The sequence below is a fragment of the Oncorhynchus masou genome, chromosome 6 (genome assembly GCF_036934945.1).
Source record: "Oncorhynchus masou masou isolate Uvic2021 chromosome 6, UVic_Omas_1.1, whole genome shotgun sequence".
Lineage (NCBI taxonomy): Eukaryota > Metazoa > Chordata > Actinopteri > Salmoniformes > Salmonidae > Oncorhynchus > Oncorhynchus masou.
Genome location: NC_088217.1, coordinates 59,838,919 through 59,855,835, shown reverse-complemented (window position 1 = coordinate 59,855,835; position 16,917 = coordinate 59,838,919). Strand labels below are relative to the sequence as shown.

General features: G+C 40.9%; 1 protein-coding gene across 1 annotated transcript in view; it reads left to right on the top strand.

The window, feature by feature from the left end:
• The window catches only part of LOC135542364 (receptor-type tyrosine-protein phosphatase T-like), a 553,030-nt gene extending 539,556 nt beyond the window's left edge, over positions 1-13,474 (top strand). Inside the window, exons 30-31 of the mRNA XM_064969287.1 lie at positions 6,622-6,757; positions 10,559-13,474. Coding sequence (XP_064825359.1) covers positions 6,622-6,757; positions 10,559-10,612 — 190 coding nt within the window. The 3' untranslated portion in view covers positions 10,613-13,474. The remainder of the gene's footprint in view (positions 1-6,621; positions 6,758-10,558) is intronic.
• The last annotated feature ends 3,443 nt before the right edge of the window (positions 13,475-16,917 follow it).

The window sequence follows — 16,917 nt, the reverse complement described above, 5'->3', positions numbered from 1 at the left end:
TCTCCCTCTTTCTTTACCTCTCTCCCTCTTTCTTTACCCCTCTCCCTCTTTCTTTACTCTCTCCTTTACTCTCTTTCTTTCTTTACCTCTCTCCCTCTTTCTTTACTTTCTCCCTCTTGCTTTACCTCGCTTCCTCTTTCTTTACTCTGTCCTTCTTTACTCTCTCCATCTTTCTTTACCTCTCTCCTTCTTTACTCTCTCCCTCTTTCTTTACCACTCTCCCTCTTTCTTTACACTCTCCTTCTTTACTCTCTCCCTCTTTCTTTACTCTCTCCTTAATCTCTCCCTCTTTCTTTAGTATTTCCCTCTTTCTTTACTCTCTCCCTCTTTCTTTAGTCGCTCCCTCTTTCTTTACATCTCTCCCTCTTTCTTAACCCTCTCCCTCTTTCTTTAGTCTCTCCCTCTTTCTTTACCCTCTCCCCCCTTCTTTACCTCTCTCCCCCTTTCTTTTACTCTCTACCCTCTTTCTTTACTCTCTCTCTTTCTTTCTCTCTCCCTCTTTCTTTACTCTCTCCCTCTTTCTGTAAGTCTCTCCCTCTTTCTGTAACTCTCTCCCTCTTTCTTTACCCTCTCCTTCTTTACTCTCTCCCTCTTTCTTTACTCTCTCTTTACCCTCTCACTTTCTTTACCCTCTGCCTCTTTCTTTACCTCTCTCCCTCTTTCTTTACCTCTTTCCCTCTTTCTTTACTCTCTCCCTCTTGCTTTAGCTCTCTTCCTCTTTCTTTACTCTCTCCTTCTTTACTCTCTCCCTCTTTCTTTACCTCTCTCCTTCTTTACTCTCTCCCTCTTTCTTTACCTCTCTCCCTCTCGCTTTACTCTCTCCCTCTTTCTTTACTCTCTCCATCTTTCTTTACCCTCTCCTTCTTTACTCTCTCCCTCTTTCTTTACCTCTCTCCCTCTCGCTTTACTCTCTCCCTCTTGCTTTACCTCCCTTCCTCTTTCTTTACTCTCTCCTTCTTTACTCTCTCCCTCTTTCCTTACCTCTCTCCCTCTTTCTTTACCTCTCTCCCTCTTGCTTTTACCTCTCTCCCTCTTTCTTTACCGCTCTCCCTCTTTCTTTACACTCTCCTTCTTTTCTCTCTCCGTCTTTTTGTACTCTCTCCCTCTTTCTTTACTCTCTCCCTCTTTCTGTTACTCTCTCCATCTTTCTTTACCCTCTCCCTCTTTCTTTACACTCTCTCCCTCTTTCTTTACTCTCTCCCTCATTCTTTTCTCTCTCCCTCTTTCTTTACCTCTCTCCCTCTTTCTATACTCTCTCCCTCTTTCTTTACTCTTTCCCTCTTTCTTTACCCTCTCCCTCTTTCTTTACCCTCTGCCTCTTTCTTTACCTCTCTCCCTCTTTCTTTACCTCTTTCCCTCTTTCTTTACTCTCTCCCTCTTGCTTTAGCTCTCTTCCTCTTTCTTTACTCTCTCCTTCTTTACTCTCCCCCTCTTTCTTTACCTCTCTCCTTCTTTACTCTCTCCCTCTTTCTTTACCTCTCTCCCTCTTTCTTTACCTCTCTCCCTCTTTCTTTACCCCTCTCCCTCTTTCTTTACCCTCTCCCTCTTTCTTTACTCTCTCCTTTACTCTCTTTCTTTCTTTACCTCTCTCCCTCTTGCTTTACTCTCTCCCTCTTGCTTTACCTCCCTTCCTCTTTCTTTACTCTCTCCTTCTTTACTCTCTCCCTCTTTCTTTACCTCTCTCCTTCTTTACTCTCTCCCTCTTGCTTTTACCTCTCTCCCTCTTTCTTTACCGCTCTCCCTCTTTCTTTACACTCTCCTTATTTACTCTCTCCCTCTTGCTTTTACCTCTCTCCCTCTTTCTTTACCGCTCTCCCTCTTTCTTTACACTCTCCTTCTTTACTCTCTCCCTCTTTCTTTACTCTCTCCATCTTTCTTTACCCTCTCCTTCTTTACTCTCTCTTTCTTTACTCTCTCCCTCTTTCTTTAGTCTTTCCCTCTTTTTGTACTCTCTCCCTCTTTCTTTACTCTCTCCCTCTTTCTGTTACTCTCTCCCTCTTTCTTTACCCTCTCCCTCTTTCTTTACCCTCTCCCTCTGTCTTTACTCTCTCCCTCATTCTTTTCTCTCTCCCTCTTTCTTTACCTCTCTCCCTCTTTCTTTACCTCTCTCCCTGTTTCTTTAATCTCTCCCTCTATCTTTACTCTCTCCTTCTTTACCCTCTCCCTCTTTCTTTACACTCTCTCCCTCTTTCTTTACTCTCTCCCTCTTTCTTTACCCTCTCCCTCTTTCTTTACACTCTCTCCCTCTTTCTTTACTCTCTCCCTCTTTCTTTACCCTCTCCCTCTTTCTTTACCCTCTCCCTCTGTCTTTACTCTCTCCCTCATTCTTTTCTCTCTCCCTCTTTCTTTACCTCTCTCCCTCTTTCTTTACCTCTCTCCCTGTTTCTTTAATCTCTCCCTCTATCTTTACTCCCTCATTCTTTTCTCTCTCCCTCTTTCTTTACCTCTCTCCTTCTTTCTTTACTCTCTCCCTCTTTCTTTACTCTTTCCCTCTTTCTTTACCCTCTCCCTCTTTCTTTACCCTCTGCCTCTTTCTTTACCTCTCTCCCTCTTTCTTTACCTCTTTCCCTCTTTCTTTACTCTCTCCCTCTTTCTTTACTCTCTCTTTACCCTCTCTCTTTCTTTACCCTCTGCCTCTTTCTTTACCTCTCTCCCTCTTTCTTTACCTCTTTCCCTCTTTCTTTACTCTCTCCCTCTTGCTTTAGCTCTCTTCCTCTTTCTTTACTCTCTCCTTCTTTACTCTCTCCCTCTTTCTTTACCTCTCTCCTTCTTTACTCTCTCCCTCTTTCTTTACCTCTCTCCCTCTTGCTTTACTCTCTCCCTCTTGCTTTACCTCCCTTCCTCTTTCTTTACTCTCTCCTTCTTTACTCTCTCCCTCTTTCCTTACCTCTCTCCTTCTTTACTCTCTCCCTCTTGCTTTAGCTCTCTTCCTCTTTCTTTACTCTCTCCTTCTTTACTCTCTCCCTCTTTCTTTACCTCTCTCCTTCTTTACTCTCTCCCTCTTTCTTTACCTCTTTCCCTCTTTCTTTACTCTCTCCCTCTTGCTTTAGCTCTCTTCCTCTTTCTTTACTCTCTCCTTCTTTACTCTCCCCCTCTTTCTTTACCTCTCTCCTTCTTTACTCTCTCCCTCTTTCTTTACCTCTCTCCCTCTTTCTTTACCTCTCTCCCTCTTTCTTTACCCCTCTCCCTCTTTCTTTACTCTCTCCTTTACTCTCTTTCTTTCTTTACCTCTCTCCCTCTTTCTTTACTTTCTCCCTCTTGCTTTACCTCGCTTCCTCTTTCTTTACTCTGTCCTTCTTTACTCTCTCCCTCTTTCTTTACCTCTCTCCTTCTTTACTCTCTCCCTCTTTCTTTACCACTCTCCCTCTTTCTTTACACTCTCCTTCTTTACTCTCTCCCTCTTTCTTTACTCTCTCCTTAATCTCTCCCTCTTTCTTTAGTCTTTCCCTCTTTCTTTACTCTCTCCCTCTTTCTTTAGTCCCTCCCTCTTTCTTTACATCTCTCCCTCTTTCTTAACCCTCTCCCTCTTTCTTTAGTCTCTCCCTCTTTCTTTACCCTCTCCCCCCTTCTTTACCTCTCTCCCCCTTTCTTTTACTCTCTACCTCTTTCTTTACTCTCTCTCTTTCTTTCTCTCTCCCTCTTTCTTTACTCTCTCCCTCTTTCTGTAAGTCTCTCCCTCTTTCTGTAACTCTCTCCCTCTTTCTTTACCCTCTCCTTCTTTACTCTCTCCCTCTTTCTTTACTCTCTCTTTACCCTCTCTCTTTCTTTACCCTCTGCCTCTTTCTTTACCTCTCTCCCTCTTTCTTTACCTCTTTCCCTCTTTCTTTACTCTCTCCCTCTTGCTTTAGCTCTCTTCCTCTTTCTTTACTCTCTCCTTCTTTACTCTCTCCCTCTTTCTTTACCTCTCTCCTTCTTTACTCTCTCCCTCTTTCTTTACCTCTCTCCCTCTTGCTTTACTCTCTCCCTCTTGCTTTACCTCCCTTCCTCTTTCTTTACTCTCTCCTTCTTTACTCTCTCCCTCTTTCCTTACCTCTCTCCCTCTTTCTTTACCTCTCTCCCTCTTGCTTTTACCTCTCTCCCTCTTTCTTTACCGCTCTCCCTCTTTCTTTACACTCTCCTTCTTTACTCTCTCCCTCTTTCTTTACTCTCTCCATCTTTCTTTACCCTCTCCTTCTTTACTCTCTCCCTCTTTCTTTACCTCTCTCCCTCTCGCTTTACTCTCTCCCTCTTGCTTTACCTCCCTTCCTCTTTCTTTACTCTCTCCTTCTTTACTCTCTCCCTCTTTCCTTACCTCTCTCCCTCTTTCTTTACCTCTCTCCCTCTTGCTTTTACCTCTCTCCCTCTTTCTTTACCGCTCTCCCTCTTTCTTTACACTCTCCTTCTTTACTCTCTCCCTCTTTCTTTACTCTCTCCATCTTTCTTTACCCTCTCCTTCTTTAATCTCTCCCTCTTTCTTTAGTCTTTCCCTCTTTCTTTACTCTCTCCTCTTTCTTTAGTCCCTCCCTCTTTCTTTACATCTCTCCCTCTTTCTTTACCCTCTCCCTCTTTCTTTAGTCTCTCCCTCTTTCTTTACCTCTCTCCCTCTTTCTTTACTCTCTCCCTATTTCTGTAACTCTCTCCCTCTTTCTTTACCCATCCTTCTTTACTCTCCCTCTTTCTTTACCTCTCTCCCTCTTTCTTTTACTCTCTCCCTCTTTCTTTACTCTCTCTCTTTCTTTACCTCTCTCCCTCTCTCTTTACTCTCGCCCTCTTGCTTTACCTCCCTTCCTCTTTCTTTACTCTCTCCTTCTTTACTCTCTCCCTCTTTCTTTACCTCTCTCCTTCTTTACTCTCTCCCTCTTGCTTTTACCTCTCTCCCTCTTTCTTTACCGCTCTCCCTCTTTCTTTACACTCTCCTTCTTTACTCTCTCCCTCTTGCTTTTACCTCTCTCCCTCTTTCTTTACCGCTCTCCCTCTTTCTTTACACTCTCCTTCTTTACTCTCTCCCTCTTGCTTTTACCTCTCTCCCTCTTTCTTTACTCTCTCCCTCTTTCTTTACCTCTCTCCCTCTTTCTTTACTCTCACCCACTTTCTTTACCCTCTCCCTCTTTCTTTACCTCTCTCCTTCTTTCCTCTCTCCCTCTTTCTTTACCTCTCTCCCTCTTGCTTTACTCTCCCTCTTGATTTACCTCTCTTCCTATTTCTTTACTCTCTCCTTCTTTACTCTCTCCCTCTTTCTTTACCTCTCTCCTTCTTTACTCTCTCCCTGTTTCTTTACCTCTCTTCCTCTTGTTTTACCTCTCTCCCTCTTTCTTTACATCTCTCCCTCTTGCTTTTACCTCTCTCCCTCTTTCTTTACCACTCTCCCTTTTTTTTTCTCTCTCCTTCTTTACTCTCTCCCTCTTTCTTTACTCTCTCCCTCTTTCTTTACCCTCTCCTTCTTAATCTCTCCCTCTTTCTTTAGTCTTTCCCTCTTTCTTTACTCTCTCCCTCTTTCTTTAGTCCCTCCCTCTTTCTTTACATCTCTCCCTCTTTCTTTACTCTCTCCCTCATTCTTTTCTCTCTCCCTCTTTCTTTACCTCTCTCCCTCTTTCTTTACTCTCTGCCTCTTTCTTTACTCTTTCCCTCTTTCTTTACCCTCTCCCTCTTTCTTTACCCTCTGCCTCTTTCTTTACCTCTCTCCCTCTTTCTTTACCTCTTTCCCTCTTTCTTTACTCTCTCCCTCTTGCTTTAGCTCTCTTCCTCTTTCTTTACTCTCTCCTTCTTTACTCTCTCCCTCTTTCTTTACCTCTCTCCTTCTTTACTCTCTCCCTCTTTCTTTACCTCTCTCCCTCTTTCTTTACCTCTCTCCCTCTTTCTTTACCCCTCTCCCTCTTTCTTTACCCTCTCCCTCTTTCTTTACTCTCTCCTTTACTATCTTTCTTTCTTTACCTCTCTCCCTCTTCCTTTACTTTCTCCCTCTTGCTTTACCTCGCTTCCTCTTTCTTTACTCTCTCCTTCTTTACTCTCTCCATCTTGCTTTACCTCCCTTCCTCTTTCTTTACTCTCTCCTTCTTTACTCTCTCCCTCTTTCTTTACCTCTCTCCTTCTTTACTCTCTCCCTCTTGCTTTTACCTCTCTCCCTCTTTCTTTACCGCTCTCCCTCTTTCTTTACTCTCTCTTTCTTTACTCTCTCCCTCTTTCTTTAGTCTTTCCCTCTTTCTTTACTCTCTCCCTCTTTCTTTATTCTCTCCCTCTTTCTTTACATCTCTCCCTCTTTCTTTACCCTCTCCCTCTTTCTTTAGTCTCTCCTTCTTTCTTTACCACTCTCCCTCTTTCTTTACTCTCTCCCTATTTCTGCACAAACTGTTTCCGCAATGTTTCTGATGGGAAGCATGAGGACCCCTGTATTCCATCTCTGTCCCTTACCCTGCCCCTCCATCGCTCTCTCTCTCTTCATCTCTCTCCCTCTTCATTTACCTCTCTCCATATATTTTTCTCGGTCTCATTCTCTCCATCTTCCTTTGGCCTTTTCTACCTTTCTGTCCCTCTTCCTCGCTCTCTATGTCCCTTTCTCATCCCTCTCTTTACATCTCTTAACTGTTCTCTCGTTCCCATTTATCCACCTTTCTTTACCTATCTTTTAACCTCTCTCTCCAACAGGATGGGTGGTGGACGTAGCGGTACCTTCTGTGCCATCTGCAGCATCAGTGAGATGATCCAGCAACAGAACATTGTAGATGTGTTCCACACCGTCAAGACCCTGAGGAACAACAAATCCAACATGGTGGAGACTATGGTACGTTCCACTGACTACAACAGGTGATGTGCTACTGTATAGGTGGCTTGAGGAGGGTTTATGAGTACCTATCAGCAATATAGGACACACACCCAGGACACACAGTTGTGGCTGTATTGGACAAGTTCAAGACCATACACAGACGGGTAGACACAGCCACAGAGACACACGCACACGCATGTATGCACACACATTCTCAGGCTGATGTCTTGCTATTGCAGGTGTTGTGTTAACAGATGTCTCTACGCCTTCTCATATAGCCTCAGAAACCAGATGCTTCATTTGACAGATCCATCTCAGGATGGGCACAGCTGTTCGTTTAGAATTAAAGTAGATTTTGGTGCAAAACTACTGTAATAAAAAAGTTATTGGTGATGTTGAAGATACCATCTTAATAGTCCATGAAAGTTTAATGAAAGACAATTTGATTCTCTTTCTTTTTTTATCGAGTGTTATACCACAGCATTGTTTCATACACTTTTCTGATTCTGACTTTTGCATTCTAGAATGGACAGTAAAACCAGATAACGGGACACCTTGCAATCACGACACAATATGCCCCTACACATGAAGATCGTACTTGCTATAAAGTTAAAAGAAAGCTACACCAACAACTACACAAACTGAAATTGGATACATTTTAATACAGGTCCAATAAAGAAAAAACGTAGCTTTGTTTTTGCAGAAACATCTTCTTGGAGCATTTGATACCTAAGGTGGTGAGTGATGAACATGAATTTCTCCTGTCCCCTCCGTATCTAAAGTTGTCAAATCCTCCAACATGTTTCTAGTTTGATCTGTTGGTGAAGTAAGCTTGTCTGTTTGTCTGAAGCCTTGATGGTTTTTGCGACTGCACTTGAATAAACACTTGAAGAAACTTGAAAAGTTCTTGAAATTTTCCATATTGACTGACCTTCATGTCTTAAAGAAATGATGGACTGCTATTTCTTTTTGCTTATTTGAGCAGTTCTTGCCATAATATGGTCTTGGTCTTTTACCAAATAGGACCATCTGTATAACACCCCTACCTTGTCACAAAACAACCGATTGGCTCAAACGCATTAAGAAGGAAAGAAATTCCACAAATGAGCTTTTAACAAGGCACACCCGTTAATTGAAATGCATTCCAAGTGACTACCTCATTAAGCTGGTTGAGAGAATTCCAAAAGTATGCAAAGCTGTCATCAAGGAAAAGGGTGGCTACTTTGAAGATTTTCAAATATAAAATATATTTTGATGGAACACTTTTTTGATTACTACATGAATTCATATGTGTTATTTCCTAGTTTTGATGTCTTCATTATTATTCTACAATGTAGAAAATAGTAAAATAAAGAAAACCCCTGGAGTAGCTGTGTCCAGACTTTTGACTGGCACTGTATATATAGTGCATTCGAGAAGTATTCAGAATTTTTCTAAAATTGATTTTTTTAAAATCCTCATCAATATACACGCAATATTGACAAAGCGAAAACAGGTTTTAAATATTTTCCGAATGTATACAATAATTAAAACAGGAATATGACATTTACATAGTTATTCAGACCTTTTACTCAGTGCTTTGTTGAAGCACCTTTGGAAGCAATTACAGCCTTGAGTCTTCTTGGGTATGACGCTGCAAGGTTGGCACACCTGTCTTTGGTGAGTTTTTCCCATTCTTCTATGCAGATCCTTTCAAGCTCTGTCAGGTTGGATGGGGAGCGTCGCTGCACTTCTTTTTTCAGGTCTCTCCAGAGATGTTCGATCAGGTTCAGGTCCAGGCTCTGAGGGACCACTCAAGGACATTCAGAGACTTGTCCCGAAGCCAGCTGTGTGCTCAGAATCATCCTGTTGGAAGGTGAAACTTCGCCCCAGTCTGAGGTTAAATGCTGGTCATGGCTCAGATCAACACCATCATCCCAAAAACCCTAGACCCACTCCAATTGGCATACCACCCCAAAAGATCCACAGATGACACTCTCTCTATTGGACTTCACACTACCCTGAACAGCTGATCAAATGGCTATCCAGAATATTTGCATTGACCCCCCCTCCCCCTTTTTTATGCTGCTGCTACTCACTGTTTATTATCTAAGCATAGTCACTTTATCCCTCCGTACATGTACATATTACTTTGACTAATCTGTACCACCACACATTGACTTGGTACCGGTACCCCTTGTATATAGCCTTGTTATTGGTATTTTATTATTGGCCTTTAATTTTTGTAACTTTAGTTTATTTATAATATTTTCTTAAATCTTGTTTTTCTTCAAACTGCATTGTTGGTTGGTTAAGCATAAGTAAGCATTTCATGATAACGTTTACACCTGTTGTAATCAGCCTATGTGACAGATACATTTGTATTTGATTTGAGGTTCTGAGCCCAATGGAGTAGGTTTTCATCAAGGATCTCCCTTGACTCCGTTCATCTTTCCTTTAATCCTGACTAGTCTCACAGTCCCTGCCTCTGAAAAACATCCCCACAGCATGATACTGCCACCACCATGCTTCATCTTAGGAATGGTGCCAGGTTTCCTCCAAACGTGACACGTGGCTTTCAGGCCAAAGAGCTGAATCTTGGTTTCATCAGACTAGAGAATTTTGTTTCTCATGGTCTGAGAGGCCTTTAGGTGCCATTTGACAATCTCCAAGCGGGCTGTCATGAGCCTTTCACTGTGCTTCCATCTTTACCATAAAGGCCTGATTGGTGGAGTGCTTCAGAGATGGTTGTCTTTCTGTAAGGTTCTCCCATCTCCACAGAGGATCTCTGGAGCTCTGTCAGAATGACCATTGGGTTCTTGTTCATCTCCCTGACCAAGGCCTTTCTCCCCCGATTGCTCAGTTTTGTGGCCAGCTGTACGAAGTGTGGTCAGCTGTAGGAAGAGTCTTGGTGGTTCAAAACTTATTACATTTAAGAATGATGGAGGCCACTGTGTTCTTGGGGACCTTCAATGCTGCAGACATTTTTTGGTACCCTTCCCCAGATCTGGGCCTCGACACAATCCTGTCTACGTACAATTCCTTTAACCCCATGGCTTGGATTTTGCTCTGATATGCATTGTCAGCTTTAGGACCTTTTATAGACAGATGTGTGCCTTTCCAAATCATGTCCAATCAATTGAATTTATCACAAGTGGACACCAAGCAGGTTGGTCAAGGATGATCGATGGGAAAAGGATGCACTTGAACTCAATTTTGAGTCTCATAGCAAAAGGTCTGAATGCTTAAGTAAATAAGTTGTTTCTGTTTTTTATTTGTAATACATTTGGAAAAAAAAATCTAAAAACCTGTTTTCGCTTTGTCATTATTGGGTATTGTGTGTAGATTAATGAGGAAAATATTTGATTTAATCAATTGTAGAATAAGGCCGTAACATAATTAGGATAAAGGGAAGTGGTCTGAATACTTTCTGAATGCACTGTATATATTTCTATCGGTAAATGTTTGCTTTGTATTGTTTTCTTTGGCAGCAGTGGTATAAGCAGGATGATCAGCTTAAACAAATGCAACGGAATAAACGTTGGTGTTATTCTGGCTGCAGACTGTGTAGCCATTGGTAGTTGGTTAGCTAGCAGCAAGCAAGGGATAAGAACGTTGCCACTGGGCATGGCAACGGAACATAAAGAACGAACAACTTGTTTGCATCCATAAATATCAAACATAAAGAACGAACGGCTAGTTTGCATCCATAAATATCAAATCTCTGCTTGTGTTTCCTTTTTAATAACTATAAAAAATGAGTCAAATTTCTGACAGATTGGTGATATGACAATCATGCCAATGACTGACTAGTGCTCTGTCTTTATTTCCCTTTTCTAGGAACAGTACAAGTTCTGCTATGAAGTTGCTCTGGAGGCCCTTAGCTCATTCTGAGAGAGCAACGTTGCCTCTCGTGTCTGTGGGACACAGTGCTGACACTGCAGACACCAACCCATATGAGGCAGTGGATGTGTGTGTGACCACACACATGTGAAACTCTATAATGAAGAAAAAAACACCCTCCACACTGGGGTTATGTGTGCGCTTTTGCAAGACTGGGACCCCTTTCGCTTGTATAAAGAAAAAATGGAATGAAAACCTTTAAACACAGCTTTCCTTCTCTTTCTTCAATGTCCATCTTGGACTGTGATGTGATCTTGTACAGTAATTTCCTTTTTAGATATATGCCTTGAATTTTATTCCCTCAGTGTAAAAATACAAACCAAGAAAATAAACTGACATGGCTTCAGCTGATGGGGATAAAAAAAACACACACACAAAAACAACACAATCAGATTAACAAACAGAACCGATACAGACGAAGACAAATGCAAGATGTGAAGATTTGAACTCCACCTGGCTTTGCACCTCTTTTTAAAGAATATTAATAACGACTGTATTATATATTTCCCCCTTGTTTTAACAGACACAAAATGGCAGATATTTTTTGTAATTCTTTGGATTTTGTGGTTCCTGCAACTCCCTTACATCCATGTGCACACGCTGGTTCTCACATTCGCAAAGTTACATTTTTCTTTTGGTATTGTGGCATGTTCTCATCCTCTTGTCCCATGGTTCTTGTGCTGTGCAGACAATCATGAATTATTCTGGGCCCGGTTTTCAAAAGCATCTTAAGGCTAAGATGTGTTTGGGAATCCGGGCCCTGGTTTGCTGCATTGAAAATGAGAGAAGAGTCAGTCAACACTTGAGCGTTCTATGCTGGCTCTACACAGTATTCATCAAAACTTATTTTACATTCATGTGTTTTGGCATTTCCACTGTATTTTGCACTACTTTACCTTCAATCCCATTTTAAAATGGTGTCATGTAGGGGAGACTAGGGGTAATCGTAACAGGGAGCAATTGTAACACGTTGCATTTCTCCAAACAGAAACAACCTGGAGTGATGAAACACACACAGTACATTTACATTTGTCTGAAAAGTTACAGCCAGATATCTCACTATATTCACTTTTAATGGGCAAATGTTTGTTTTTCAGGGATGAAAGAAGTTTTTTCCACCGGTTGTATTTTTATAATACTGCATAGGCATTAGTGTCCAATAATTCAAACGATCGTAATTTTCATCACTATATGTGGACTAAACATTGACATGAATGACATGTCACTATTGTTGTCTCTTCCTAGGCACATGACGTTTTGCCATGGCTGCTGGGTTGGGGGCAATTGCCAATTGTAATTCAGTGTTAAAATGACCCTGAGCCAAGCAGCCAAATTATGAAAACGAGTGATTTTAACTTTAAGATTGTATGAATTATACATATAACTTTAAATATCCGTGGTGTTCTGCAGAGTGCCACAGAAATTATAAGCAGATATAATCTGGAAACCATCATATTATTCAGATATTTTGAGAGGAACCAAATGGCCATGCACAAACAGGGGTGTTACTGTAATTATTGTTTACATACAAAACAATATTCATATTTATTGAAAAATCATTATTTTCGTCTATGATAATATGATAACTTAAAAAACATGAATGTTTATGAATTAAGTGAATTTATTTTGTTTATTTTTTAGGTGTTACATTTGACCCCAGCTACTGTTACAATTTCCCTTGACACAGGGCACATGTAATGTCCGGACCTTTTTGGATTACAATCAATAATGTGATCTGACGGTCATTATGCACAGACATATACATGGTATGAATGATTAGGACACAGATGTAAGTTTCTTATATAAAAAAAAATATTGGCCTCGTTCGAGTGGTCTCTGAGCAAAAGAGTAAAATGCAAACATTTTTACAATTGCCCCAGTCTCCCCTAATTTGGTCGATAGTGCCATACTCACATCTTTAAACATATACCATTTTAACGGAATTGTGTAGAAACATATCAGCCAACATTCTATTAATGTGCACCTCAAGCTTGCCACGCACTGTAGCAGCCCCCACCCTACTGTTTCCCAGTCTCAGGATTTGGATAAGGAGACTGTTTTTCATCCCTGTCCATTCTGCCCTCATATTCTACTTTATAAGAGCAGTTTGGCTTATTGTGAGGCTGTCCTAATATGGACCCCGTAACCGTGTCCTACCATTACTCTCCGCCCATGCATCTCATGCATACTGTTTGGAGAACTTCGGATTGTCTTCATCCTCACTAGACATGGAAACAGAATCCATCTGAGATTGTGAATCCAACTCTTGACTGAGGGCGGGATTCAAGTAGAGAGCTCCAGTCGACTATGGTGCTTTTGAAGGCAGCGTTTGCAGCATTTGCAGAAATCGTATTCAAGGCAAATGCTGCAGATGGCTCAATTGGAAACTACCTTAAAATGTCAAGCTTGCTATAGAGAGTTTTGGATTGACTCCCGGCCTGTTATTTTTGCACAGGTTTTATGTCCATTGAACAGTTTTAGTACAGTATTGTACAGTGCTTTGTCAGAAGAATGTTTTGCTGAACATGGACAGTCACTTACAGTATGAGGTGTAGAAGAAGTATTGTGTCAACACACAGCATAGTTGTATTATTAACATGCAGCCGTTTGGTGACGGGAACACAGAGAAACAGTGTTGGAATTCTAATGAAGAGAGGTTAATGTCAATGTTGTTTGTTTTGCTTTTCATATTTCCACTGTCTATATTATATTTTGTTTTCCTCATTTTTTTCTCTTGAATTTGTTTTAAAAAATGTTGTCTAGCAAAGTGATATTTAGATCTGGTGATGAAATTGCCATGGTTGTTTTGTTGTTTAACAATGTGGTTACATCAAATAAAGGGACCAAAATGTTGAACAAATTATTTTAATATTATTTTTTCAACACATTTTATCAACCAATTTACAACTATTGATATTACCTACAGTAAATATCAAGCCTGCATTACAGTAGGATTGTGAAGGTGAAAGGTCAATCTCAGGAATGATCAAACAAAATACTGATGAATCAAGATCCGAACCTCCTCCCATTTTAACTATTTATTCCCAGACTCCACATTCATATGTATGAGCACATTTGCATATGCATCAATGACAGAGATGCACCTTGGCATTATCCTTATCAATCACGGATAACTGAGTCCTAAGAGAGCCTCTCTGCTTGTCATTTTAGCTCCTGTCATATGTGTGTGGACTGAGTGTTACACAGTAGACATACACGGACACATGCAAATGAACTAATGAATTCTAGTCCCATCCATTTAACGTTATAAATGTTGCGTACGCACAAAATATGCCACAACATGCGTGCGCCAGTTTTCAGCAAATGTTGACATTTAGAAAATATGAACTTGACGTGAGAATGTGCTTATCCTCCCGCAAACTTTAGACCACGCGTGCGCACAGTTTCTAGTGGTTGAAGTCTTGCATTGCAAGAAGGTAAAAGTAGTCTAGAAGTAGCCTTGTGCAAATGGGGAATATATGATGACTCTTATTTATAACAAAAGAACAGGTAGGCCTAGCTAAATATCAAGACATAACAACATGCAATAATTTGCCTTCAGTGAGAAGAGCAAAAATCTATATATATTTTATTCTATAATAACTAGAAATCGGCAAATATTTCCCTCTAAGCTTTTTTTATTTCCATGATCATTAACGAAGGCTACTCGTGAAATAGCCTATAGGCCTACAGCATTTAGGATAGGCTATCATTCATCCTATCTCTCATTTAATTGGACTCTACAAGGTGTCAAAATAATTCCACAGGGATGCTGCCCCATGTTGATCCCAATGCTTCCCACAGTTGTGTCAAGTTGGCTGGATGTCCTTTGGTTGGTTGACCATTGTTGATACAGTGCCTTGCAAAAGTGTTCACCCCCCTTGCCATTACTCCTATTTTGTTGCTGTACAACCTGTAATGTAAATATATTTTTATTTGGATTTCATGCAATGGACATACACAAAATAGTCCAAATTGGTGAAGTGAAATTAAAAAAGTAACTTGTTTAAAAAAATGCTAAAAAATATAAAACGGAAAAGTGGTGCGTGCATATGTATTCAACCCATTTGCTATGAAGAGCCTAAATAAAATCTGGTGCAACCATTTACCTTCAGAAGTCACATAATTACTTAGATTGCACACAGGTGGACTTTATTTAAGTGTCACATAATCTGTCACATGATCTCAGCATTTATGGGGTGGCAGGTAGCCTAGTGGTTAGAGCGTTGAACTGGTAACCAAAAGGTTGCAAGATCGAATCCCTGAAGTGGCAAGGTAAAAACTCTGTCGTTCTGCCCCTGAACAAGGCAGTTAACCCACTGTTCCTAGGCCATCATTGAAAATAAGAATTTGCTCTTAACTGAAATGCCTTGTTAAATAAAGGTCAAATTAAAAAAATATACACCTGTTCTGAAAGACCCTAGAGTCTGCAACGCCACTAAGTAAGGGGCAAGACCAAGGAGCTCTCCAAACAGGTCAGGTACAAAGTTGTGGAGAAGTACAGATGAGGGTTGGGTTATAAAAAATTATCAGAAACTTTGAACATCCCACAGAGCACCATTATTAGTCCATTATTAAAACATGGAATGAATATGGCATCTCAACAAACCTTCCAAGAGTAGGCCGCCAACCAAAACTCACGGACGAGGCAGGGAGCGAATTAATCAGAGGCAACAAAGAGACCAAAGACAACCATGAAGAAGCTGCAATCTCTGCTGTGGAGCTTAGCAGCTTCTTCATGGTTGTCTTTGGTCTCTTTGTTGCCTATCTGATTAATTCCCTCCTTGCCTAGTCCGTGAGCCTTGGTGGGCGGCCCCCTCTTGGAAGGTTTGTTGAGGTGCCATATTCTTTCCATTTTTTAATAATGGACTTAATGGTGCTCTGTGGGATGTTCAAAGTTTCTGATATTTTTTTTATAACCCAATTTTTATAACCCAAGTATCTGTCCACAGGACCACTTCAAGCCGTACACTCCACACAGTTAGCTTTACAGAAGAGTGGCGATAAAGAAATAAGCAAATATTTTTGGTGTTTGCCAAAAGGCATGTGGGAGACTCCCCAAACATATGGAAGAATGGAAGAAGGTACCTTGGTCAGATGAGACTAAAAGAACACCATCCCCACAGTGAAGCACGGTGGTGGCAGCATCATGTTGTGGGGATGTTTTTCATCGGCAGGGACTTCGAAACTGGTCAGAATTGAAGGAATGATGGATGGTGCTAAATACAGGGAAATTCTTAAGGGAAAACTGTTTCAGTCTTCCAAAGATTTGAGCCTGGGACGGAGGTTCACCTTCCAGCAGGACAATGACCCTAAGCATACTGCTAAAGCAACACTCAAATGGTTTAAGGGGAAACATTTAAATGTCTTGGAATGGCCTAGTCAAAGCCCAGACCTCAATCCAATTGAGAATCTGTGGTATAACTTAAAGATTGCTCTACACAAACGGAACCCATCCAACTTGAAGGAGCTGGAGCAGTTTTGCCTTGAAGAATGGGTAAAAATACCTGTGGCTAGATGTTCCAAGCTGATAGAGACATACCCCAAGAGACTTGCAGGTGTAATTGCTTCAAAAGGTGGCTCTACAAAGTATTGACTTTGGGGGGGGGTGAATAGTAGTGCACGCTCAACTTTTCTTTTTATTTTTGTCTTATTTGTTTCACATCTGCAAAGTGGTAGGCATTTTGTGTTAATAAAATTATATAAACCCCCCAAAAATCTATTTTAATTACAGGTTGTGGGATAACAAAATAGGAAAAATGCCAAGGCGGGTGAATACTTTCCCAAGCCACTGTACACACGGAAAACTGCTGAGCATGAAAAACCCAGCAGCGTTGCAGTTCTTGAAACAAACCGATGCGCCTGGCATCCATTACCATACCTTGTCTAAAGGCACTTAAATCTTTCACCCTCTGAATGGCACACAATCCATGTTTAAATTGTCTCAAGACTTAAAAATCCGTCTTTAACCGGTCTCCTCCCCTTCATCTACACTGATTACATTATTAAGGGATCATAGCTTTCATCTGGATTAACCTGATTAGTTATGTTATGGAAAAGAGTAGGTGTTTTTAATGTTTTATATACTCAGTGTATATCATAACCATTGCAGAATATATTCCTCACCATTTCTGGTCATGGAGAGTGGAGATTCCCGAAGTAGCCAAACAACAAATTACAGTGCAAAAACCTCATTTAATTGGGCCTATTATATAGGCTATTATAATTTCAAGTTTTTGCTCGATGCAGATGACAGGCTGTGTGGTTTATAACATACAGTAGAACAGACAGTTCAT